This window comes from Balaenoptera musculus, chromosome 8 (assembly GCF_009873245.2).
Source record: "Balaenoptera musculus isolate JJ_BM4_2016_0621 chromosome 8, mBalMus1.pri.v3, whole genome shotgun sequence".
Lineage (NCBI taxonomy): Eukaryota > Metazoa > Chordata > Mammalia > Artiodactyla > Balaenopteridae > Balaenoptera > Balaenoptera musculus.
Genome location: NC_045792.1, coordinates 11376498 through 11400628, shown reverse-complemented (window position 1 = coordinate 11400628; position 24131 = coordinate 11376498). Strand labels below are relative to the sequence as shown.

General features: G+C 46.5%; 1 protein-coding gene across 2 annotated transcripts in view; it reads left to right on the top strand.

The window, feature by feature from the left end:
• The window catches only part of SORL1 (sortilin related receptor 1), a 160436-nt gene that overhangs the window by 117984 nt on the left and 18321 nt on the right, over positions 1-24131 (top strand). For both annotated transcript variants that reach the window (XM_036860931.1, XM_036860930.1), the window contains 14 exons: positions 282-389; positions 1646-1777; positions 2798-2929; positions 3573-3707; positions 4544-4699; positions 8069-8218; positions 12956-13087; positions 14450-14576; positions 14737-14906; positions 18330-18442; positions 18683-18787; positions 19470-19542; positions 21290-21372; positions 22682-22778. In XM_036860931.1, coding sequence (XP_036716826.1) covers positions 282-389; positions 1646-1777; positions 2798-2929; positions 3573-3707; positions 4544-4699; positions 8069-8218; positions 12956-13087; positions 14450-14576; positions 14737-14906; positions 18330-18442; positions 18683-18787; positions 19470-19542; positions 21290-21372; positions 22682-22778 — 1713 coding nt within the window. The remainder of the gene's footprint in view (positions 1-281; positions 390-1645; positions 1778-2797; positions 2930-3572; positions 3708-4543; positions 4700-8068; positions 8219-12955; positions 13088-14449; positions 14577-14736; positions 14907-18329; positions 18443-18682; positions 18788-19469; positions 19543-21289; positions 21373-22681; positions 22779-24131) is intronic.

The window sequence follows — 24131 nt, the reverse complement described above, 5'->3', positions numbered from 1 at the left end:
TTACACAGTCCCCTATTGACGGATACGTAGGTGGTTTTCAATCTACTACAAACAGTGCTGCAATGAATAACCTTGTACCTCCGTTATTTTTCACTCGTGTAGGTAGATTACTTTTCTTAAGTGCCATTGCTGGGTCACCGTATGTATACGTCTGTAATAGTGATAGCCCTCCGTAGGGTGGCACAAATTTATACCCGCGCCCTCCCCAGCCCCCCCGGCCAAACAACGATGTGAGTGCCTGCCTGTTTCCTTATTCTGCTTCTTCTTGAATCACATTCCAGAGAAGAAGTGCAATGGATTCCGCTGCCCGAATGGCACCTGCATCCCGTCCAGCAAACACTGCGATGGTCTGCACGACTGCTCGGATGGCTCAGACGAACAGCACTGTGGTGAGTCCTCACCCTGCCTGGGGGGCGCCTTGTGGCTGTGAGTGAAGGGCACACGTTGGACTAAGTGCTTTCATTTCCTCAGTACCTGCCTGCAGTTAGCTTGTAAATGCGGTGACCCCAGGTTCTCGACCAGGGCTCTGAGAGGGATGGAGTTGGGGAGGTGCGGTTTGGGGGAAGGAGAGCAGGGAGGGAGCCGTGGTGGGTGACTGTGGAATTAGGTCATGGTCCATGATCATCTTTGTTCAGCTGCAGTATGTCCTGTGAATGGACCAATGGTTTGGAATTGGACACTTATTTCTCCTACTTCATTGGTTTTCCTAGTTGCTGACTATCACTCGGGTAACAGTTTTAGGCCCAGTGACCCTTTTTATGCCCAGTTTTTTTGGACCTGGAAAGGTTGTCTGGAGTCAGTGGTGCCCATCCTGGGGAAGAGCAGGCTGGAGACCCAGGGACAAGCCAGTGTGGCAGTTCAGGTCTGAAGGCCACCTTCTCGCCATGTCTTCACGTGGCCTCCTCTGTGCCTGCATCTCTGGTGCCTCTTATATGGACACCACTCCTATTGATCCTTTTGATGAATTGATCAGTTGTTTTATCTCCCTTAACCTGGATTACCTCCGTAAAGTCCTATCTCCAAATACAGTCATACTGGGGATTAGGGCTTCAACATAATATAAATTGGGGGCCGGGGAATTCCCTTGCGGTCCAGTGGTTAGGACTCCGTGCTTTCACTGCCGAGGGCTCAGGTTCGATCCCTGGTCGGGGAACTAGGATCCTGCAAGCTGCATGGCATGGCCAAAAAAAAAAAAAAAGGAAAGAAATCAATCAATCAATCAATAAATTGGGGGGGCACAATTCAGTCTGTAACATCGGTCCTTCATAGAAACAGTTTGCCAAGCCCCATATTGGAGAGTCAATATTTTATTGATAGTGGTTAAGATCATGGGCTTTGACGTCAAGCAGCTCTGGGATTCAGGTTTGGCTCCACCCTCATCCGCTGTGCGCTCTTGGCAAAATACTTAACACTGCCATCCCCTGTGCTTCATTTGGAAAACAGGAGAGTAAAACCTCTCATCATATTGTCCTGGGAGTTTAACGATGTACTGAAGCTCAGGGTTTGCGCAAAGCAAGCGCTCGGTGACTGTGCCTGTCACTCCCGTCTCCCGAATGCGCGTCTGGCCAGGGTGCATCCTCCCAGGGCCCACGAGGCCTCCAGCCCCGGGGGCTCATGGCCTCTTTCCCTTGCTGGACCCTTCCAGAGCCCCTCTGTACTCGCTTCATGGACTTCGTGTGTAAGAACCGCCAGCAGTGCCTCTTCCAGTCCATGGTGTGTGACGGCATCATCCAGTGCCGCGACGGCTCGGACGAGGATGCGGTGTTTGCGGGATGCTGTGAGTGGGGCGGGGGGAGGGGGGCCGCTCGCGGGCACTGGAGAGACTAAGGGGTGGTGGGCTGCCTGCGGACCTGCCTCCGTCTAGTTTACAAGGTCTAGATTGAGGGTCCAGTCTTGCCTTTTCTGAGAAAGCTCACCTTTGTTGCTTCGGAAACTTGCTTGTTAGTTGTACAGATAAACGGGAGGACAGAGGATGACCGAGACCTTGGCCCACACGTCAACTTCACCCACAGGCTTTCTCGTGCCCCCATCACTGAGTGGCCCCCCTTGCCTTGCTGCAGTGTCTTCACCGCACTCACTTCCACTTCGCACGCTGTACACTTATTTTGTGGACTGCCTCCCCCAGCTGGAATGTGTGCGCGTGAGAGCAGGTCTTCGTCTCGTTCACTGCTGCAGCCCCGTCCCGAGCACTGCCCTGCGCGTGTTATATTGGCTTGGCCAAAAAGTTCGTTCGGGGTTTTCCGTAATGCCACGGACAAACCCGAACGAACTTTTTGGCCAACTCAATAGTAGGTACTTGGCGTCAGTCTGCTTGGGATGCCAAAACAGAGGACCACAGACTGGGGGCCTTCAACAACAGAAAGGTAATCTCTCACAGTTCTGGAGGCTGTACATCCAGGGTGAAGATGGCGGCAGGGTTGGCTTCCTCTGAGGCCCCTCTCCTTGGCTTGTGGACGGCCGTCCTCTCCCTGTGTCTGCACCTGGTCTTCCTGCTGTGCCTGTCTGTGTCCTCATTTACTCTTCTTATAAGGACACCAGTCCTGTGAGATTAGGGCTCCACCCTCATGACCTCACTTCAACTTAATTACCCCTTTCAAGACCTTATCTCCAAATACAGTTGCATTCTGAGTTGCTCGGGCCAGGCCTTCAGCTGACTGACTTCCGAGGGATCCTTCAGCCGTGCAATCTCTTGGTGGAGGACATTTGTTCTTTCCTCTCGTTTCCAAACAGCAGTGTTATATTGAGCTCTTCGGTGTAGAAGCAATCTGGATTTTTCGGGTGTTTGTTCCTTCCCTAGCCCCAGACCCCGAGTTCCACAAGGTGTGTGATGAGTTCAGTTTCCAGTGTCAGAATGGAGTGTGCATCAGTTTGATCTGGAAATGCGACGGGATGGACGACTGCGGTGATGACTCTGATGAAGCCAGCTGTGGTAAGGAGACCTGGGATCTGCCTCCTCGCGTCCCTGATCTCCGGGTTGAAGGCGCCTGAAGTTAAGGAGGGGGCGCTCGGCCCACTCCGCCACCGGCTTTGCCATCTCCTTCCTCAGCCACAGTTCCTGCCAGTTCTTGAATCTGCGTGTAAGGAATTGAGTCTTCAAGTGAGAACCTACCCCCTAGCAGGGGTTAGGGAGTATTTACTCCGTTTTCTTTTCTTTCCCCAGTTAGGAAGTTCACGTTATATATAAGGAATATGACAGAGGAATTATGATAAATATTTTGGAATGTGCTTCCCCCTCCCCTGTAAAGGTTACAGATGCCACAACGTAATAGAAATCACTGTCACCGTCACGTTATCATCAGTAGTTAGGTCATTCCTTTGGTGAAGTGTCAAAATTAAAACCCGGGTATCATTAGCAAGACATAGAGGCGTAGGTCAGAGAATGTGAGATGGAATCCAGGAAGGTGGGCTTTTGCTTGTGGATATGCCCTTGTCTCCCGATGGGTCCGGGAAGCTGCCTTCTCCTTCTCTGGGAGGGTCGGGTGGGCTGCCTTGGGTGAGGGGCCTGTGTGTCCTTGGAGCTCTGTGCTCACACCGTGCGGGGCAGACGACTGACCATGCGGTTCACCCCCCAGAAAACCCCACGGAGGCCCCCAACTGCTCCCACTACTTCCAATTCCAGTGCGAGAATGGGCACTGCATCCCCAGCAGGTGGAAATGCGACAGAGAGAACGACTGCGGGGACTGGTCTGATGAGACGGTCTGTGCAGGTGAGGGTCCGGGGCAGCCCCGTCGCTGAGACATCCAGCGTCCTCCCACCCGTTCACACAGAGTCCAGCTCTGTCTCTTTGGTGCCTGGCTTAGGCAGGGATTTGTTTTGGGGGGGGGGGCAGGGGGTAACTCTCTGAGTTCTTTTCTCTCCCCCTCCCACTGTGAAATCAGCACGGTTGATTTCTCCTGTTCGGAGGGTTACGCTTTCCAGGGCACAGTGAGGACTTCAGAGCCTGGCTACCCCGAGTGTGGCCTGCAGACCCACAGCTCCTTGTTAGAATCGCGGCCTCTGACCCCGCCCGAGGCCTCGCTCCTGACTCAGCGTATGCGTTGTAACGAGCGTTCTGGGTGATGCACAGCCCGTGACACATTTATGTGTACGTGACACATGCCAGGGCAGCACTGGTGCGGGCGGCGTGCCCGTCCCTTTCCTTCTTGGTGTTCTTGTCGCGGAGCTGGTCTCGGGATGGTTGGGGTTAAGTTAAGTGGAACAGGGTTTATCCTCCGTAGGAATTAATTCTCCCACCCAGCCTGTGCGTTCCGAGTCCTTCCACCAGCCTGCATGAGCCCCTGCGAAAACTAACTCATCCGAACGTTAGCCCAAATCAAATCAAATAGGTAAGGTGAATCCGCTCCAGAGAAGGGAAGAGAATACAGTCTGTTCTGACACCCCATCATAAATGATTTTTCGCTGTTCAGAACTGTGCCTGACACCGGCCTCCCTGGGCTGGTGCAGCTAAATCTGGGACATCCATACTAGGTTTTGGGACACATTTGGGTCTGAGATCAAGCTTCCTGTAACATTTTGGGTTTCCTTGCTTGGTGTTTTCCTCAGATTCACATATTCTTCCCTCCCCTACTCCCGGGCCCTCCACGTGTCTGCCCAATTACTACCGCTGCAGCAGTGGGGCCTGCGTGATGGACAGCTGGGTGTGTGACGGGTACCGAGATTGTGCAGACGGCTCGGATGAGGAAGGCTGCCCCTCGCCTGGTGAGTGCTGGACCCGGCCCTGGCCCGTGGCACCTGCTTTAAGGACAGGACCTCTGGGGCTACACCCTGGGCACAGCCTGGCTGAGGGCAGAATCCTGCCCTCTGGGACTCTGCTCTGTGGCCAGGCCCCTTCTCACCTCCAGAGCAGGGAGACCCCAGGGAACTCAGAAGTCATCTTCTGTCACTGCCCTCTGATCTTCCTGCAGGGAAAGGCCAGCCGCCCTGCTTTCCTCCTTGGCTGTGGTTGGGTCTCCTTTGCTTCCTCTCCACAGGAGGTTACCATGGGAATTATAGGGGAGGTGTCTGCGTGTATTAAACTCTCGGGGAGGGGCGGGCGGGGTACAGAACCCGAGTCTCTGGCTTGCTACTTGGCGGCCATCCTATTAAAAGAAGGGTAAGCACTGCCATCTAGTGGCTGAACACAGAGAGGCTCTGGAGGTCTGTGAGTGACCGTATTGCCGGAGGTCTTGGTGAACCGTGAGACCGCCGCCTAGGGCACACCCTTAACTGCAGGCAGAATTGTATCCTTTCCTAAATAGGTTTCCATTTAAAACTCAGTTATAATAAAATAATAGATCGTTGCTTGCCATGGTTTACATAATTCTTTTCAGCAAATTTATAGGTCAATAGTCTGATTTTCCTCCTTTAAGACTTGTTTTCATCCCATCTCTTCCCTGTTTAAAATCATCACTGGTTTCCACTTGTCCTTTTGTCCAGAAGATAGACCCTAACCCCTGAGTCCTATTTTCAAAGCCCTGTTTGAGCTGACCTTTCCTTGCTTGCCATTACTTTTCACTTCTGCAAGCTGGGCTCCTCACCCACCCTGGACACACCTGCTTCTTCTCTGCCTAGATTCCTCCAGTAGGGTTTTTGCCCTTATCAGACCCAACCTCGTCCCCCTACTGTCCCTCTCTGTGAAACCCACTGTCGGTCAGGGCAGACAGAAGCAAAGGTTTCGTAGTTAAAGGAGACCTCAATATGTCGTCAGTATTTCTCAAAGTACAGCACGAAGCCCACCTGTAATGGAATCACTTGGGGTGTTCATAAAATTATAGAATCAGAATTTCTGCCTGGAGCCCGGGAGCTCGCTGTGTGAATGGTAGGTTGCCTAAAGATTGAGGCTCCTCTTTCAGGCAGGTAGGGTTTTATTCCCCCTCTCAAGACACACCCCCACAGAGCTTTCATTGAGTTCTTTAGCTGATGTCCACCCCTTTTCCGGTGTCATTGAACTTTGCCCTGTTGTCCTTTTGGCGCTTAACTACGAACAGCCACATGTTGCTTCTTGGTCATTGCATGTGTATAAATCTTTCCTTTCCATGGCGATTGTGCCGGACCTCGTGTTTTAGTCTGAATCTCCCACTCTGCCTACCACAAAAATAGGCAAATAACCAGTGCCCCATAAGTGCTTCTCAGATTAAAACAAATGAAAAAAAAACCCTTCTATCTCTGCCCTTTTCCCCCAAGGCGCATCTCTCTATGAAGTAACTTGATTGTCCCTCTCTCAAAATTGCCTGTTGGTTACTGAAACCGAGCAGGACATTAACCAACTCTAGCAAATGCGGACTTAATTCAATGAGCAGATTCCTGTTTAGATGCTGCATTCAGCTTTTTTGAATTCTTTTTTATGTATGTTGCCCATGTAAAGTTAAATTGGCATCTAGCTCTCAGATCTTATTTCTTCACTGGATAAGTCTCTGAACTGGGTTCTCTGCCTCATGTCTCCCCCTTTGCGATTTATCTTCCAAGAAGCCTAATACATACTAATATGTAATTATATCCCCTCGCAGCCTGGACCCCCCTGATGGTGCCCTTACTGTCCAGGTGTAAGCGCCATGATGTGCCTTGGCCCAGTCCTCCGGCCTCATTTTTTCCCCCCCACTCTTCTCCATGCACTTTGTTTTAGCAGAGTGCTTCTGGGGGTTGGAGAGGCCCTTTGAAAATCCAGTTATCCAACTATGGAATACAAACGGTATCCCAAAGCTAATCATTGCTTCCTGTTGTTGTTTGTTGGCTCAGGTTATTTTGTATCTTTTGCTGGTGCTTCCTCCCTTTCAGCAGCCTCTTGGTGTAGCTTTCCACAAGGTCACCGTATCAGGTGATTTCTCAGCTCCATTGTTTCCCTTGGAGATCTCCCTTGGAAGAGGTGCTTGGCTTCTCCTATCTGGGCTGACTGTTCTCCCAGCCTGCCGCCCGTCCTTACCCTGGGGCTTCACTGCCCTCCCTGGAATTCTCTTTGCCTTTCTCCTGATTTAGATTCCCCGTTTTCCTGGATCTTGTGTCTTGCTGTTTTCTTGGTTTACTCCCTTTTTTTGGTGGAGCACACCCTCTGGTAGCTTTGTCAGGTGAATATGATGATATGGTGCCCAAGGACACGGTGATGATGGCCTGCATTCAAGGTGTTTATGTCTTGAGTTTCTCTGGTTTGTGCGGGTTGTCTGGGGCACAGGTATCTTCTGGGAGGTTGCTTCTCCATCCTTAGGACTCGCTTTACTTCTCTCACGTTGCAGCTCCTTTTTTCTATATCCCAGGTCTTTCCTCTTGGTTTTTAGTTGAATCCCACATTTTGGTAGAGCACATTTTCCAGAAATTTCCTGAGAAAGAGTACATGGGAGGTATATTTGAGGCCTTGCTTGTCTGAAAGTGTTTTTCTTCCGTGTTCAGACCTGATTGGTAATTGGGCTGGGTTTGGAATTCTAGGTTGTAAAAAAATATATATATATATCCTTCAGAAATTCAAAGACATTCGAATTTCTGTCTTCAGAAAGCAGCTCTTGGAAAATCCAAAGCCATTTTGATTTGAATCTTTTATATGTAATCTGTTTTTACTGTCTGGAAGCTTGTAGAATCTTCCTTTTGGTACCAGTGTTGAAATTACACAGTGATTACACAGTGTGACCCACAGCTGTGGGTCTCTTTCTATCTAATGTGGTGGACACTGGTGTCCTCTTTTATTCTGGAAATTTACATATTTTAGTTTTGGAAACTTTTCTTGAAATATCCCTTAGTATTTTCTTCTCTCTTTTCTTTTTCATCCTGGAACTCTCGTCAGTAATATGTTGAATCTCCTGATCTAGTCCGCTTACTTTTTTAAAACTTTAAAAAATTTTTCTTTAATCTTTTCTTTTTCTACTTTCTGCAAGATTTACTCACCTCTGTCTTCAAAGTCTTCAACTAAGTTTGGGCCTGAGAGAGAGAAGGATGAGATCCCTGTGTCTCGTCAACCTGCCGTCTTTCACCAGAGCTCACATTTCTGTTCAGGTCCCCGTCGTAATTCCTAAAGCACCGAGATCTCCAACACACCCAATAGGTCGCTATTGCTGGCCAGCCCCTCAGTACTAAAAAGTGAATTTTAAAAATCTTTTCTTCTAGCAAATGTCACTGCTGCCTCCACTCCCACCCAGCTCGGGCGATGTGACCTATTTGAGTTCGAGTGCCGGCAACCGAAGAAGTGTATCCCCAGCTGGAGGCGCTGTGATGGCCATCAGGATTGCCAGGACGGCCAGGACGAGGCCAACTGCCGTGAGTCATCGGCGGGGCCGTCTCCCCCAGGGAAGACTTCTGGAGAGCAGGATGTCTTGTGCTTCTGCTTTGTTTCTCATAATAATAATTCTGGTATTATCTCCATTTTAGAGATAGGGAAGTTAAGCTTCAAAGAGGGTCACCTCGCCAGTAACAGACTGGGGCATTTATTCAGTATTTTTTTGTACAAAACTGTGATCTTTTCATCAAACCGTGTTGAAAGTTCTTGTAGGGAGGAATACTCCAAAATAACACAGAGAAATTAAATGGGGATTAGTGTAAAATCCTGCACGTACATTAAAAGAGTGAACAAAGTGGGCCTTTGGGACATTAAAATAACAGGGCAGATTGATCCAACACTTACCAAAATAATAGTAGGAACATCTGAGCCAGATAAGTATAGTAAGAAGAACATTAAACATTAATTAACGAAGAGGAAATGAAATAGGACCTTCCTCCTGGGTGGGATTAATTCATTAATGGGTATTCTTTAAATAAGTTTCTTTAGCCTGTTTCAAATCTGCCTTATACATCAGGATGTTGCTTGGTTAAGGGTCTTAAAATCAAGGTGTACTCTATCTACAATTTTCCTCAATCCATTAATCGGATAACCCTATCAGCAAAGGAAGTGGGATTAACGTGACATGCCTCTTCTTAGAGAAGCTGGCCCCTGAAGGCCACTACATTCTGTTCTAAGTGCCCATTAATCATTTGTTTAATAATCAGTTTAAGAATTTTTGGAGATTAATGACAGCCTTGTTCCCAGTTTCTAAAAACTATGTTTTCTCCCTTTTAACATATTGAGACATGTTTCATAAAGAAACCTCAGACATCCTCCAGCTTTACTGTTCAGCTGTTCTTTGATTATATTTTACCACATTCTTACCAAGTGGAGTAATTCTGTGATGGGGATCTTGGTATTTTCCAAAACAATCCCCTTCTGAGCGTGGAGTTCTTCCCTGACTCTCCTGTATAAAGGCCCCATCACTCTCTTACTATTACTGTCTTTCTGTTTCTTTGTAGCTCTTATCACCATCTAAAGTAACATATTGGTTTGTTTACTCATTTGCTGTTTCTCTCAATAGAAGGTATACTCTATGAGGGTAGGTCCGTTGTCTGTTTGACACATCACCATATCGTTAACATCTTGAATAGCAGCTGATTCATGGTAGGACCTCCATAAGTGTTCACTGGATGGATGGATGGATGAATTCCATCTTGGGCTTCTGAGACTGTTCACTAGTAGTTCTCAAACCTTTTCTAGATGTTCTAATGCAGTTTTATATGTAACCAAGCCCCCCCATCCAAGCTCCTTCAGGCAAACCAATTTTTGCTCAGCAAATGACAGAACTGTATGATACAAGGATTCTCCAGGGGATGGGGGATTATGATTTGCAAAAAACCTCACAAGTGGTTTCGATATTTTCCTTCTCCCATTGAGAGTTACTATATTAGAGCATTCTTTTAAAAAACTGAATTCTGTACCTCCATCCTAGAGACATTCAGAGAAGTCTTAATCCTTCTTTCACAAGGAAACTCATCAGTTGAGGACAGCTGTTATAGTATTCTGCCCTCACCTCCTACTTCCAAACCCTGTATCTTTTCATCTCTAGTAAAAGCTCCCAGGATCCTTTACCTGTTCCTCTTGACCATCCTGGTTGCTCTCTTGAGAACATTATCCAGTTTCTCTACCTACATCTCAAAGTGTGGTTTTCAGAAGTGGATGCAGTGCTTCAGATAGAAAACAGGATCACCTTGTTCTAGAACAGAAGTCCTCAGTGCTGGCCAATTCTGATGAATCACTGTGGAGCTTGTAAATACGACACACGCCCAGTGTCGTGTTTCTGCCTCAGTAGCTTTGGGGCAGGTCCTAGGAATCTGTATGTTTTAGACGTTCCCCAGAAGACTATTAAGAACCACTGTTGTAGATTCTCTACTGTCGGATAACCACCATGGTTTAGTGGTGTGTTTGGATTTCTTCTAGTATGGATAGAGGCATTGTATGGAACATTGTGTGTATATTTCCATGGGGCGGGGAGCACAAGCTGGGAGGAGTCTGATTCTGAGTCCCAGTGGAAAAATTGCAGTTTGAACTCAGGAAACCAAGGTAGAATCCCCAATGTAAGATCTGGGCAAATTACAATGTTTCAAGTGTGTATTAGTTTCCTATGGCCACTGTAATAAATTACCACAAACTTAATGCCCTAAAATAACACACATTTATTATCTTACAGTTCTGTAGGTCAGAAATCTGATAGACATCTCACTGGCTGAAACCAAGATGAAGGCATGGCTGGGTCCTCTGAAGGCTCCAGGGCAGAATCCGTTTCCTTGCTTTTCTCAGCTTCTAGAGGCCTCCTTCCTCCATTTTCAAAGCCAGCAACATTCCGTCTCTCTGATCCTTCTTTGGTCTTCACATCTTCCTCTTTGACCACAGCTGGGAAAGGGTCTCTGCTTTTTTTTTTTTTTTTTTTTTTTTTTTTATTTATTTTTGGCTGTGTTGGGTCTTCGTTTCTGTGCGAGGGCTTTCTGTAGTTGTGGCAAGCGGGAGCCACTCTTCATCGCGGTGCGCGGGCCTCTCACTATTGCAGCCTCTCTTGTTGCGGAGCACAGGCTCCAGACGCGCAGGCTCAGTAGTTGTGGCTCATGGGCCCAGTTGCTCCACAGCATGTGGGATCTTCCCAGACCAGGGCTCGAACCCGTGTCCCCTGCATTGGCAGGCAGACTCTCAACCACTGTGCCACCAGGGAAGCCCCGGGGTCTCTGCTTTTAAGGACCTGTGTGATTGGATGGACCTGCCCGGGTAACCCAGGCTTAAGTCCTATGTCAAGGTCTTTATCTCAATCACATCTGCAGAGTCCCTTTTGCCTTATAAGGTGACTTTAACATGTTCCAGGAATTTGAACATGAACATCTTTGATGTGGAGGAGCAAGAGTAATTTTAGACCCTCTTTACTGGTGGGGTTGGGTTCTGATATAACTCTCCCTGTCCGGGGTTGAACAGGCACGTGTGAGTCTCTATAATGAAGGCCCAAGGTACCTGAGCCAGGACCCGGTGCAGACCTACCTGGGGTGGCAGATTCGGTTTCTGTAGCCATTCTCATCTTTCTTCTTTTTAGGATCATTTGCAGTTACATTGTCATTGCTTCCTTTTTAGAGCCTCTCATGCAGTTTAAATCTACTTTCCAAACTGGAGAGAACATCAAATTATGGTTTCTAGCCAATGAGTTGCGTAACTCTTAACTCATCCGTGCTGTTTATTTGCATTATTTCATTGTCTGTGGAAATACTTTGAAAAGCTAAACAATTAAAAAGACTACATACAATAGACATGCCTCTTACTATTGTGATTCATCTCATTATTATTAGTCTCACTCAAACCAGAAATCAGAGGGTCATTCTGGACTGCAGATTAACAATAGGAGCAGATGATCGGGAATAAGTACCGTAGAGGAAGAGCTGCACCTTGTGGATGCCTGCTCTCAGCCAGGCGTATTCCAGGTGCTTGATCTCACTGGGTCCTTGTAGACACAATAGGGATGGAGTTGTCACCCCAGTTTTATACCGGGGAACTGAACTTGGGCACTACAGGCAGACCTCGGAGATTTTGCAGGTTCCGTTCCAGACCACTGCAATAAAGCGAGTCACACGAATTTTTTGGTTTCCTGGTGCATATGAAAGTTATGTTTACACTATATTGTAGTCTGTTAAGCGTGCAATAGCATATGTTTAAAAAATAATGTAGGGCTTCCCTGGTGGCGCAGTGGTTGAGAGTCTGCCTGCCAATGCAGGGGACACGGGTTCGAGCCCTGGTCTGGGAGGATCCCACATGCCGCGGAGCGACTAGGCCCGTGAGCCACAATTACTGAGCCTGCGCGTCTGGAGCCTGTGCTCCGCAACAAGAGAGGCCGCGATAGTGAGAGGCCCGCGCACTGCGATGAAGAGTGGCCCCCGCTTGCCACAACTAGAGAAAGCCCTCGCACAGAAACGAAGACCCAACACAGCCAAAAATAAATAAATAAATAACAAAAAGTGATTGTTTAAAAAAAAAAAAAAAACTGAGTCACTTTGCTGTACACCTGAAACATTGTAAATCAATACTTCAATAAAAATATATATAGTCAAAACAAATAAATAAATAAATGAAAGGCTCAGGAGTTCTTTGAAAAAAAAAAATAATGTACATGCCTTCATTTTAAAATTGTTTATTGCTAAAAAATGCTAACCATCACCTGCACCTTCAATGACTTGTAATCTTTCTGCCACACTTTTGTAACATCAAAGATCACTCATCACAGAGCAACATAATAAATACAGTAATAATGAAAGAGTTTGGAATAGTGTGAGAATTACCAAAATGTGACACAGAGACACGAAGTGAGCAAATGCAGTTAGAAAAATGGCACTTGCTCTGCCACAAACCCTCAATGTGTTAAAAAACGCAATTATCTGCAGAGTATGATAAAGCTGAGCACAATAAAACGAGGTGCGCCTGAATTAAACAGTTAGCTCAGGCTCATACAGAGCAGGATGTAGACCCTGGTTTGTTTGACGCCAAAGCTCTGGCCCTTCCTGAAGGCACATTCCCCTGGTCAATGTCAGATGAAGAGGGATTAGCGAGCCAGCGTGGGGTCCCTGCCACCCCCATCCCGAGGGTCTTTTGAAGCAGAAGCTGATGAGTTCCCTTTTCCCGAACACGAGAAACCTCTGGTGACCGTGGCCCCTCGTGTGTTGCAGCCACGCACAGCACCCTGACCTGCACGGGCCAGGAGTTCCGGTGCGAGGACGGCGAGGCCTGCATTGTGCTCTCCGAGCGCTGCGACGGCTTCCTGGACTGCTCGGACGAGAGCGACGAGCACGCCTGCAGCGGTGAGTGTGGCCCCCCAGGACCCCGGGCTCACCCTCGGCCCTGCTGGGTGGGCCCTGAGGTCGAACCCTCTCGAGCTCTTCCTCAGTCTGAAAATGGAAAGGTTCTTGCTCACTGTTGGAGCTGCAGGTGAGGCGAGGCCCAGTCCCGCCTCTGATGCAGCCTCAGCTCACCTCGCCCCTCTCAGGGAAATGTTGGTCTTAGATTGGGTGTTTTTGGTTTTTTTTGGTTTTTTGTTCTGTTTTCTTTTGCTTTAGTCCTTGTATTGGTACTTGGATCCTTTTATTTATTTATTTTTTAAATATTCTTTTCCATTATGCTTTATCACAAGATATTGAATATAGTTCCCTCTGCTATACAGTAGGACCTTGTTGTTTATTCATCCTAAATATAATAGTTACATCTTAGAATGGGTTTTTTTTTTTTTGGTTTAAATAATGATAATTTTAATCAAAAGATACTACTTATGAAAAATTAGGTAGTGTTTTAGAATTATGATTTGCTTAATTCCAGTAGTGCATTCTATTATGCAAATAAAACAATTTAACTTGATCTTTCATAGGAGTTTCTTTTAGTTTTTATTTCACATTGGAGTATATTAGATTGGCTTTGGAAGGACGTCCCTCGTGTTGAGGCGTCGTTGCTCCCACAGAGCGTCAGGCTTTGTGGTGGGGTGAACGCCATCCTTCTGTCTGGAATGCATTTAGCAGTCGTTTGGGGGCTGCTATCACAGTACCACAGACTGAGTGGCTTAGAAGCAACAGAAACTCATTTCTCACAGTTCTGGAGGCTGGAAAGTCGGAGATTGAAGCAGATTCAGTGTCTGGTGAGGGCCCACTTCCTGGTCCATAGACAGCCTGTCTGTTCTGTGTCCTCCCACGGTGGAAGGTGTGAGGGAGCTCTCTCGGGCCTCTTTTACAAGGACACTAATCTCATTTTCAAGGACTCCATCCTTATGACCTAATCATCTCCCAAGGGCCCCACCCCATAATACCATCACATGGGGGATGAGGTTTCAGCATATGGATTTTGGGGGACACAAACGTTTCAATCTATAGCAGTAATGGATCCTGCCATGACATTGTCTTTGGATTTGTAGCGTTCCCTGTTGAGAATCAGGCTTAAATCAGTGCAGATAAGGAGGTGAAATGCAAGGAGAAATGCCATGCTTGGAAATTTAGGAGACCTTGGGAAAGGTTATATAGGAAGGTCTGAACTCTTTTTTTTCTGGGGTGTCTTAAGATAATGGTGGTGGCCTGACCACATCACAGTAGGTCTGCCTGAAACCAAGGAACCTCTTGGGTCCTTTGAAATCCAAGATTTATAAGATACCAATTTCTCTTTTTTCCCCTTACTCTCTCTAGAGGAATTAAATGTATACAAAATACAGAATCTTCAGTGGACAGCTGACTTCTCTGGGGATGTAACTTTGACCTGGATGCGGCCCAAGAAAATGCCCTCTGCTTCTTGTGTGTATAACGTCTACTACAGGTGGGTCCCATCTTTGCCGTGGGAGAAAATGATGTTTTTATTGCCACTGGATGTTCCATAAACTCTGTGTGTGCACAGAGCAGCTCTTTTTTGACGGATTCAGACATCTCAGCCACCCCATGCTGCTTTGATGTGATGCTATCTTTGTTCTCTTGGCCAGGGTGGTTGGAGAGAGCATATGGAAGACTCTGGAAACCCACAGCAATAAAACGAACACAATATTGAAAGTCTTGAAGCCAGACACCACGTATCAGGTCAAAGTCCAGGTCCAGTGTCTGAGCAAGGTGCACAGCACCAATGACTTTGTGACCCTGAGGACTCCAGAAGGATGTAAGTGCAACAGCTTATTTTTATGGCAGGGACAGGACCTTACGTGGGATTTTCAGAGAGTTTCCCAGGATGCTCAGGAGAGTGGGAATAAAAGTACTTGTGCTTCCTACGTGGCTAAGTTTTATGGTCCTGGCTGAGTTGTTCTTATTATGTCACGTTTTTTTTTTTTTTTTTTCAATACAATTCTTTTTATTGAAGTATAGTTGATTTACATTGTTTTAGGTGTACAGCAAAGTGATCCAGTTATACACATATATATGTATTCTTTTTCAGATTCTTTTCCATTATAGGTTATTACAAGATATTGAATATAGTTCCCTGTGCTGTGCAGTAGGTCCTTGTTGTTTATTTATTTTATATATTGTAGTGTGTATCTGTTAATCCCAAATTCCTAATTTATCCCTCTCCCCCGTTTCTCTCTGGTAATCATACGTTTGTTTTCGATGTCTTAACACGATTTCTTTTAATTGAAGTATAATTGACCTACAACACCGTGTTAGTTGCAGGTGTATGACATAGTGATTTGATATTTCTATAATTACAAAATGATCACCACACATAATGTTTTTCTGCCCACCATTGCCCTCTTTCTACCTCTACCTTCCGTCTCTAGGTATTTCCCAGTATTTGGTACTTAGGAGATCATCACTGTTAACGTATGAGACTTGTCAGAAGTATTGTGGGTTCATTTTAAGGAAACTTACCAAAACCCTTGGGTCATAGAGAGTTCCCTAGTTCTTCCCCCTTCACAGTAGTTGACATTGGGTGACTGTGCTTATTCCCGTGATCTTTGCTCCCCAGGTTTTGTGAACTTTTCATTTGCAGTTGCCATCAGAACCATGTTTACATTTGGAGATGTTAATATGAACTCATGTTTATCTTAATGTGCATGTAAATGGTTACACGTAAAATATGTATAGATATGTGTATGTGCACAGGTTAGTACACACACATACTTTTCCTTGCTTTGTCAGCTGAGAAGGCCCAGAAAAACTTTAATAGCCTTGAGCATACCTATCATTCAGATTTAGGTTTCTAATGCCTTCTTCAATAAAAGGACGCAGGGCTCCTTGAAGAAATGGTCAAATCCAGGCCTGGGGCAGGAGATCTACAAGATAAGCCTGGAGCATCTGGTAGTGCCAGAGTGTAAGGAAGTGCTTACTAAGTGAAGTAAGTCAGAAAGAGAAAGACAAATATCACATGATATCACTTATATGTGGAATCTAGAAAAGTGATACAAACAAACTTATTTACAAAACAGAAATAGACTCACAGACATAGAAAACAAACATATAGTTACCAAAGGGAAATTGAGGGGGAGGGATACATTAGGAGGTTGGGATTAACAGATACACACTACTAGATATAAAATAGATAAACAACAAGGACCTACTGTATGGTACAGGGAACTATGCTCAATATACAGTGGAAAAGAATCTGAAAAAGAATATATATATATATATATATATATATATATATATATATAAATACAAAAACTGAATCACTTTGCTGTACACCTGAAAGTAAAACAACATTGTAAATTATACTTCAATTCAAAAAAAAAAGAAATTAAGGAAGTGCTAAACAAAACAAACAAAAAAGAATCTATGAGTTATGACTTTGTTAGAATAACATTTGTTCAGTAGAGCAGAGAGAGTGTCAGAGAGTCAGCAAAAGCCCACCAGGGGAAGTGAAATAGAGAAGTTTATTACTCCCAGGTTCTGAAGGCGGTGTACGCATACCTCAAGGGGCCACGCAGGAGGTCAAGGCAGGGTGCAGGCAGCAGGACCTGGGGCACACGCCTTTTTCAGGATTTGTGGGTGGAGTGCTGTGGAGTTCCTGGGCTAGGGCTGGATTGGCCAGTTCACACCAAAAAAGGGGGGTTTTGGTAAACTTCTTGGGAGTCTTACCTAAGGAGCACAAGGGGGAAGGTCCTGGGAGGTGGAGAGACTTAATCACAAGGGCCCTTGGGGAAGTCATGTTAGGGATTTGCATTTGCTTGTGACTCTTCGGGCTGTGATCCAGGGCTTGCTTGGGGGCTCATGTCAATTTAAGGCCCCCTTAGCCTATTTGTCTAAACAAAATGGATGCTGAGGCAGCAATACCATGGGCTAGCTTAGCTAAACTCTAAGTGGAACCATTTTTGAAATATCCCATTCGTTGATCTTCTTTCCACAGATGGTAGCTGAGTCCCTACTACTGCTCAGGAATTAGGTTAGACACTGGAGAATCAGATGAATAAGACACAGTTCCTGCCCTCCAAGGGCTTGCAGGCCATGGCTTGTTGATGAACATTCACTGTATTCACTTGCTGCCATAACGAAGTACCCCAGATTGGGTGGCTTAAACCACAGGCATTTATTTTCTTCCAGTTCTGGAGGCTGGGAGTCCAAGGTCAAGGGTTGGTTTCATTCTGAGGCCTCCTTGGCGTGCAGACGGCCATCTTCACGTGGTCTGCCCTCTGTGTGTGTCTGTGTCCTAATTTCCTCTTCTTATAGGGACACCAGTCATATTGGGTTAGGGTCAATGACCTCATTTTAACTTAATGACTTTTTTTAAGACCTTATTTCCAAATACACATTCTGAGGTACTGGGGGTTAAGACTTCAACACCTGAATTTGGGGTTGGAGGTGATACAGTTCAACCCTTAATATTCATCTTCAGCGGATTATCAACATGAATAACTACTGTGCAGTCAAAATGAAGTTTGACTGGAAAGCACTGTAGCTGGTTTCTGTGTGGTTTCTAATTGGGCCCTGAAGGCAGTCGCAAAAGGGAAGATCCTGAAAGGTCTTAGAAATGCCAGCACTGAAGTTATTAAGGAGCCTACTTTGAAGGGGGTCTCTTCATTTGAATTTAGAGGTTCCGTGCTATTAGAAAGTAAGTCTTGGGACTTCCCTGGCGGTCCGGTGGTTAAGACCCCGGGCTGCCACTGCAGAGATCATGGGTTTGCTCTCTGGTTGGGGAACTAAGATCCTGCATGCTGCGCGGCGTGGCCAAAAAAAAAAGAGAGCAAGTAAGTTTTATTTCTTTGTAGCCACGCCAGTGGCTCTCTGGTTGTACGAGAGTTCAGGACAGCAGACGCCGTCCTTGACAATTAAGATCTCAGCATCAAAGCCCAGGGCCAGTGGTGACTTAGCCCGCCCAAGTGATTCTGTCCTGCAGCCCTTGTGAGCCCCCGGCCTGCGTCAGACTCGCTGAGCCGTGGTCCGACATGTGCAGTCATTAGATGTGTGATGAATGCAAGCAGGTCTTGCATTCTGGAAGAGGGGAAAGGTGTTCTGTCAGCTAACAGCGCTTTCTAGTGGATAGGTCCCACTGCCAGCTCTGGATTCTTTCTCGTCCGAGTTTTTAAGCTCAGGGAAGTTCCTCCAGTTGATGAGTATGCAGATGGATTTTAACCCTGAATTGCCTCTCTTCCAGTGCCAGACGCCCCTCAGAGCCTCCAGCTGTCGCTCCACAGGGAAGTGGAAGGAGTGATCGTGGGCCGCTGGGCCCCTCCCGCCCACAGCCACGGCCTCATTCGGGAGTACATCGTAAGTCCCTGTGGCAGCGGGCTGTGCGCGGGTGAGCGCGGGAGACTGCCGGGGCTGGTAGAGCAGAGGCATGCTCTGTGTGACAAGGGCGTGGTTTGCTGTCGCCTTGTAAATAATCATCCATCCTCTGGAGCGTTTGGCATCTCGCCTTCCCCTCTCTCCGCCTGCCTCCTTGCAAGATGTCGGGATGCCCAGACCTTTGGTTACCTGTCCATAGTATTCTTTTTCTCCTCACTTCAGGTCGAGTACAGCAGGAGTGGTTCCAAGATGTGGGCCTCCCAGAGAGCTCTTAGCAACTTGACAGAAATAAGGGACCTACTGGTCAACGCTCAGTACACTGTCAGAGTGAGTGTTCGCACGCGTTTTAGGCGTCCAGGTGGTCTTGGAGCATGGGGAGATGGTTGGCCTTTCATGAGAACTCCGTGCCTACCTTTATGAGATGCTTACTCGTGGTGTGCTCAGTACCCAACCTGTTGTTCTGGAAGCCTGTCATTTCTTTCAGTCCCGTAAACCAAGGCCACAGAGAACTTGAAATCAGACTTTGCTCAGATAACCAACAATTGATGGTAATGCAGCTTTACCTGCTTTTAACCCAGATATTCTGCTAATGTTCCAGCTCCAATTACTTTTGCACCCACCTCTTTTCTGCTTATTTTTAGCTGCAGGGAGATGCAGAGCTATGATAAGTAGCATTTAGAAAATGATATTGTGGGGTTCTTATGAAATATATTATCAACATCTTCAGTAGAAAAGAGATTTTGTGCAAAACATGTTTTGAGACCATTAAGTGTATACACAGACTCCCTTATAATTTCAGTGCTATCACAATTCCCTTTACCCAGGTTCCCTCCCGTTGTCTCTTTCCCTGTCTTATTTCAGCGGCTGGGGCCTCTGACTCTCCTGAATCCCTCTGTGTATAATTTCTTCCACCCTTATAGCCAAAGCCTCACCACTTCCTCTCAGTCGGGATTCTTACTGTGTGGTATGTTGCCTTTATTTCATACTAATTCGTGCTCTGATTTGAAAGGTGGCTGCAGTGACCAGTCGTGGAATAGGAAACTGGAGCGATTCTAAATCCATTACCACCATAAAAGGAAAAGGTAAGTGATTCCAGCGTCTGCAGATTTAGAGAAGATAGAATAACTCTGTGGAAATAACTTTCAGTGTGACTGGAAAATGAAGAAGCAGAGATCAGAAAACTTCACACAGCCTCCCTCTCCCCGACACACGCACTTTTGTGGGCGTCTCCATAGTACTTTACACACGAAGTCTTTTGGGGTGACTGTTGAAGGTATTCCTCCTTCTAGAACTGAGCATTTGTTATAATAAAAACATACAAAGGGATTTCCAGAGGACTTCATGCCCTTGTTCTCAGGCACAGTAGCCAAAATAGAAGGAGTCCTTCCTTCCCAGCCAAGATAAAGATGATCTTGTCCATGTTTATTTGTGGTGTTTTTAAGAGAGTGCCATGCTGACACTTGTTACTGCCCCAGGGGCACCAACCGACAATGCTTATTAGGTGGTAGTTTCTAGCACTTGAGCTGATCAAAGTCATAGCTTACGACTTGCCATGGACCTGCTCTGCATACACCAGCTCATCTCTTTGAACCCTCAGAACAACTATAAGAACAGATAAGGGACTGGAAAGGTTATGTCACTTGCACGCAGTCAGTCAAGTGACAGAGCTGGGATTGGAACCTGATCTCCTGAGTCCAGAGCCTGTGCCCTGAACCACTGTACCACCTGCTTGCCACGCGGGGCTCCTTGCCTTGCACACGTGCCTCGAGGGTGGTGTCGGGTAGGAGCTGATGAAATAGTGGATGAGTGAGTGAATTGAAGCAAGTGAAACGAAGGCTCTGGCACTCTATGGGAGACGGACCAGCTCGTCTTCCTGATTGTAGCTTTGGCGCTTGGGGCTTTCGTTTTTGGATTGGCGGGTGTTAAAGCCAGAAGTGTCGCCTGGAACGTGCTTGGGGGATTTTACTTTAATCTGAGCCTGTGAGAAATAGGCTCTGAGTCATGGAGAGTCACTATCTGGTCGCCTGTAAAATATGGTGTCGTTGAGATCAGGACAGGGGCAGCTAAACTTAGTGAAGCCAGCCAGTCTGCGGAGCAGGGAGTGTGTGGGTATTCTCCTCGTCCCCTCAGCTCCCAGCTTGAGCTCTGATCTTTTTGAGAATGCCAGTGGCACATCAGCTCTTTAATCTGTCGTGGGAACGGGAGAGAAAGGGAACTGTAGTTGAGTGCCAGGCACTTGACATGCATTATTTTAGTGAATTTTCCCACCTCTGAGAAGTACAGAGGGCATCTCCAGGCTTAACGAGGACAGGTAACTTGCCCCAGGTCACACGGTGCTAAGTGTCGCAACAGGAATTTGAACCCCAGTTTGTGAGACTCCAGAGCCCAGATTCTTTCCATTTTGCCACACGCGCATTTACAAGTTAGGACTTAAGATTTAGCTTGCCGTCAACCTTCAAAAAGGACTTGAGCCCTCTGGGAATTTGTTGGTGCCAATACAGGTGGCTCTCAGTGTGATCCCTGTACCTTTCAGAACCAGGCTGAAGCTGGGTTAATGAGGGACATTTACATAATGGAACTTTTCTGCTCGACCTAATTGCCAGGATAGCTGACCGAGCCAAGATAGTTATGTGTTCACCAGGTAACTATGGACCCAACCTCAGCTTCAGGACAACAGTGGTAAAAGGGAAGAGTAGAGGCAGCCAAAGAAATGCCCTTTCTTCCCCAACTGACAGATTGCTTTGTCTCTTAAGTTGAAAATTGTGAAGTCCTGCCTTCTTCCCTTTTCATCACCTGGTTTCTCTTTTTGAATCCCTTTTTTGTTCTCAGTGATCCCACCCCCAGACATCCACATTGACAGCTATGGTGAAAATTCTCTAAGCTTTACCCTGTCCGTGCACACTGACATCAAGGTAACGTGGAAATTTCAAACCAGCGGTTGGGTGGGGCTTTACTTTGCATGGGAACCAATACGGCAGAGGACGGGAAGATTAAGAAAAGTGAATGACTTGATCCAGCGAAGCTAAAATACCGCTCCTAGGTTGGTTCCTCCCCCCACGAAGAACAACTTGAGTCTTCACATGTAATTATTCTGCCTCAGCCTGGTGCCTTTTTTTTTTTTTTTTTTTTTTAACCATATAATTAAATGGTTCACAGCTACAGTGCAAATAAAGAGTCGGTGTTAACAGAATATGTATGCCCTGTAATTTTCAGCTTTATTGGATTTCCTGGTGCTGAGCGCTAATGCAGAGGTTCCCAAGAGTGAGTCTTAGGAGAGAGTCAGATACCTCGGAAGCACATCCACTTAGATCCACCTAATAGTCTCCCCTTCTAGCACCTTCCTCCCCTCCGCTTGGTCCATCTGCTTGACCAACTTCGCCGTGATTGTCTGTGTCCCTTTGGTTTCCCAAGTTGCCACACACCTTTCGTGGGGTTCTTTCTTGTCTGTCTCTCCTCACATCCCTCCCTGTCTGTGAAGCTGTGGTGGGAGCAACAGCCTGTGCCACTGACTGAACTACAGTTTGGTGTCATGCCCTTGGCTTCAGAGACAGCTGATGCCAGAAATGGCCTTGTGTAGACCTTGTCTCTGTAGTCTTTGCTCTTGAAAACATTTTAATTTGGTGCATTGGCCAATATTTTTAAAGACCTTTACATCAAATCCTTCTGTGAGGTCAGAACTTGGAAAAGGTAGTCTTTCCTGACCCATGGATATGTTTGCTCCTATTAGACAAAAGAGATCTAAGCAAGCCCCCTTTGTATTGACCTCTTGGCCTTGACTGCAAGGACCACCTGAGCTAAGATTGATCCTTAGTTACTGTTATCTAATTACCTTTTCAGTTTTTATCCTTTCTGCCTTTTCTTTTTTTGAACCCGGGCCCTCAGCAGTGAGAGCTCAGAGTCCTAACCAGTGGACCTCCAAGGAATTCCCTTCTTTCTGCCTTTTTTAAATTGGTTCTTGTCCTTTTATTATTTATTAAATTTTTTGTGTCATTGAATCTATATGTTGTATTATAAATGGTCTCACATTTGTTTTTAGAAGTAGGAGGGAGTATATGTATTCAATGATAGCACAAATGGAACTGGTTTAAGAATCCAAAGGACTAGCCCGTCCATTGTAAGAAGGGAGATACCCGAGGAACAACAGAAAAGATCCTCCTTTAGTGTCCGGTGAGCTCTGTGAGTGTGTACTGTTCGTGTAACATGGCTCTTGCTTCTTGGCAGGTGAATGGCTATGTGGTGAACCTCTTCTGGGCGTTCGACACCCACAGACAGGAGAAGAGAACGTTGAACTTCCGAGGAAGCATACTGTCACACAAAGGTAGCGCCCTGGAGCTGGTCGGTGTGTAAGGGGGAAGGCTAGACCGGTGCTTTCCTGGCAGTAGAGCTTGTGTGGGGCGCCGGGACAGGTGGGGGGGTCTTCTCTGCAGCCGTTCTGAGTGGGCAGGTGTTGTCCATTGAGGATGCTGTCAGCGACTCCTGAGTCCAGGTGAGGGATCCATTGGGTGGTTCCCCAAATCCCCTTCTAACCTGTTGTCTCTTCATGGAAGTTGGAGGCTTAAAAAGGGGGAAACACTGGAAAGAAGCCAGGTTAACCTTCTACAGATGCTTTTTGCCTCCCAAAAGAGAGTTCCTGGGCTTAGTTACCTGTCTGTCTTTTTACTGCCCTGGTTTGCTCCTCCTTTGCTGATACAAGGTAGCGCAGGGCCTGCTGCATAATTGGCGTTCAGTAAACATTTGTTGAACGAATGGACCAACAGACTGAGCGAAGGAAGGAAGGAGAGAAGGAAGGAAGAGGGTCCAGTTCCTCTTGTATCTGTACAGTTAGTGAGTCTCAATTAAAATCCTCATATCTGAAAATGGACTAAAGGAAGGATTTTAATTTATTTCCAAGACAAAACCTTCATTGGTCAAGGCTGCTTGTGAATGTTGAAGAGGACATGGGAGCTTCTACTCTTCCCTTCTAGTCTGTTTGCAAAGTACTTTCAATCCTAACAGGCGTTCTGTTATATACAATATATTTTTTTGGCTGGAGGGAACTGAAGGCTGCCTAAGGAGTTTGTGCAGGAGTATAGCTAACATTGAGCACTTACTGTATACAGGCATTTACCCAGGCACCCTGTGTGTGCTGTTTTACATAACACCTCCAGAACAGTGCGGTGGGATCTACTCATTTTATGGATGAGGAAACAAGGTTCAGGGACTGAGTGATTCCCTCAGAAGGTGGCAGAGCCAGGATGGGAAGCCACACCTCTCTAATTCCAAAGGCTGTGGTCTCATCACCTCAGCATTACACCAATAGAAATTGGCAGAGTCGGGAACAAAAGTCTTACCAGCCTTTGCCTGAAACACACGAAGGGCTCGCTCCACGGCAGGCGTCATGCCAAGCACTTTACAGGCATTTTCTTTTTTTTGTTCCCGGCAACAGCCAGCTGGTATAAGTGCTGTCACTTTCCTCCATCTTACCAACAAGGAAATGAACTTAGAGAGTTTGAATACTTCATTCTTGCTTGTACAAGTACAAAGGGTAGAGTTGGGCCTTGAACCCAAGTCCTTCTGATTCCAAAGGCTGCCCTCTTAGCAAATCCTCCGTTTGGTTCACTGCTCTTTTAGTTTTTAATAACGTTTCCCCTCATTAGAAAGGGGGCACATGTTTATTACAGAAAATTTAGAA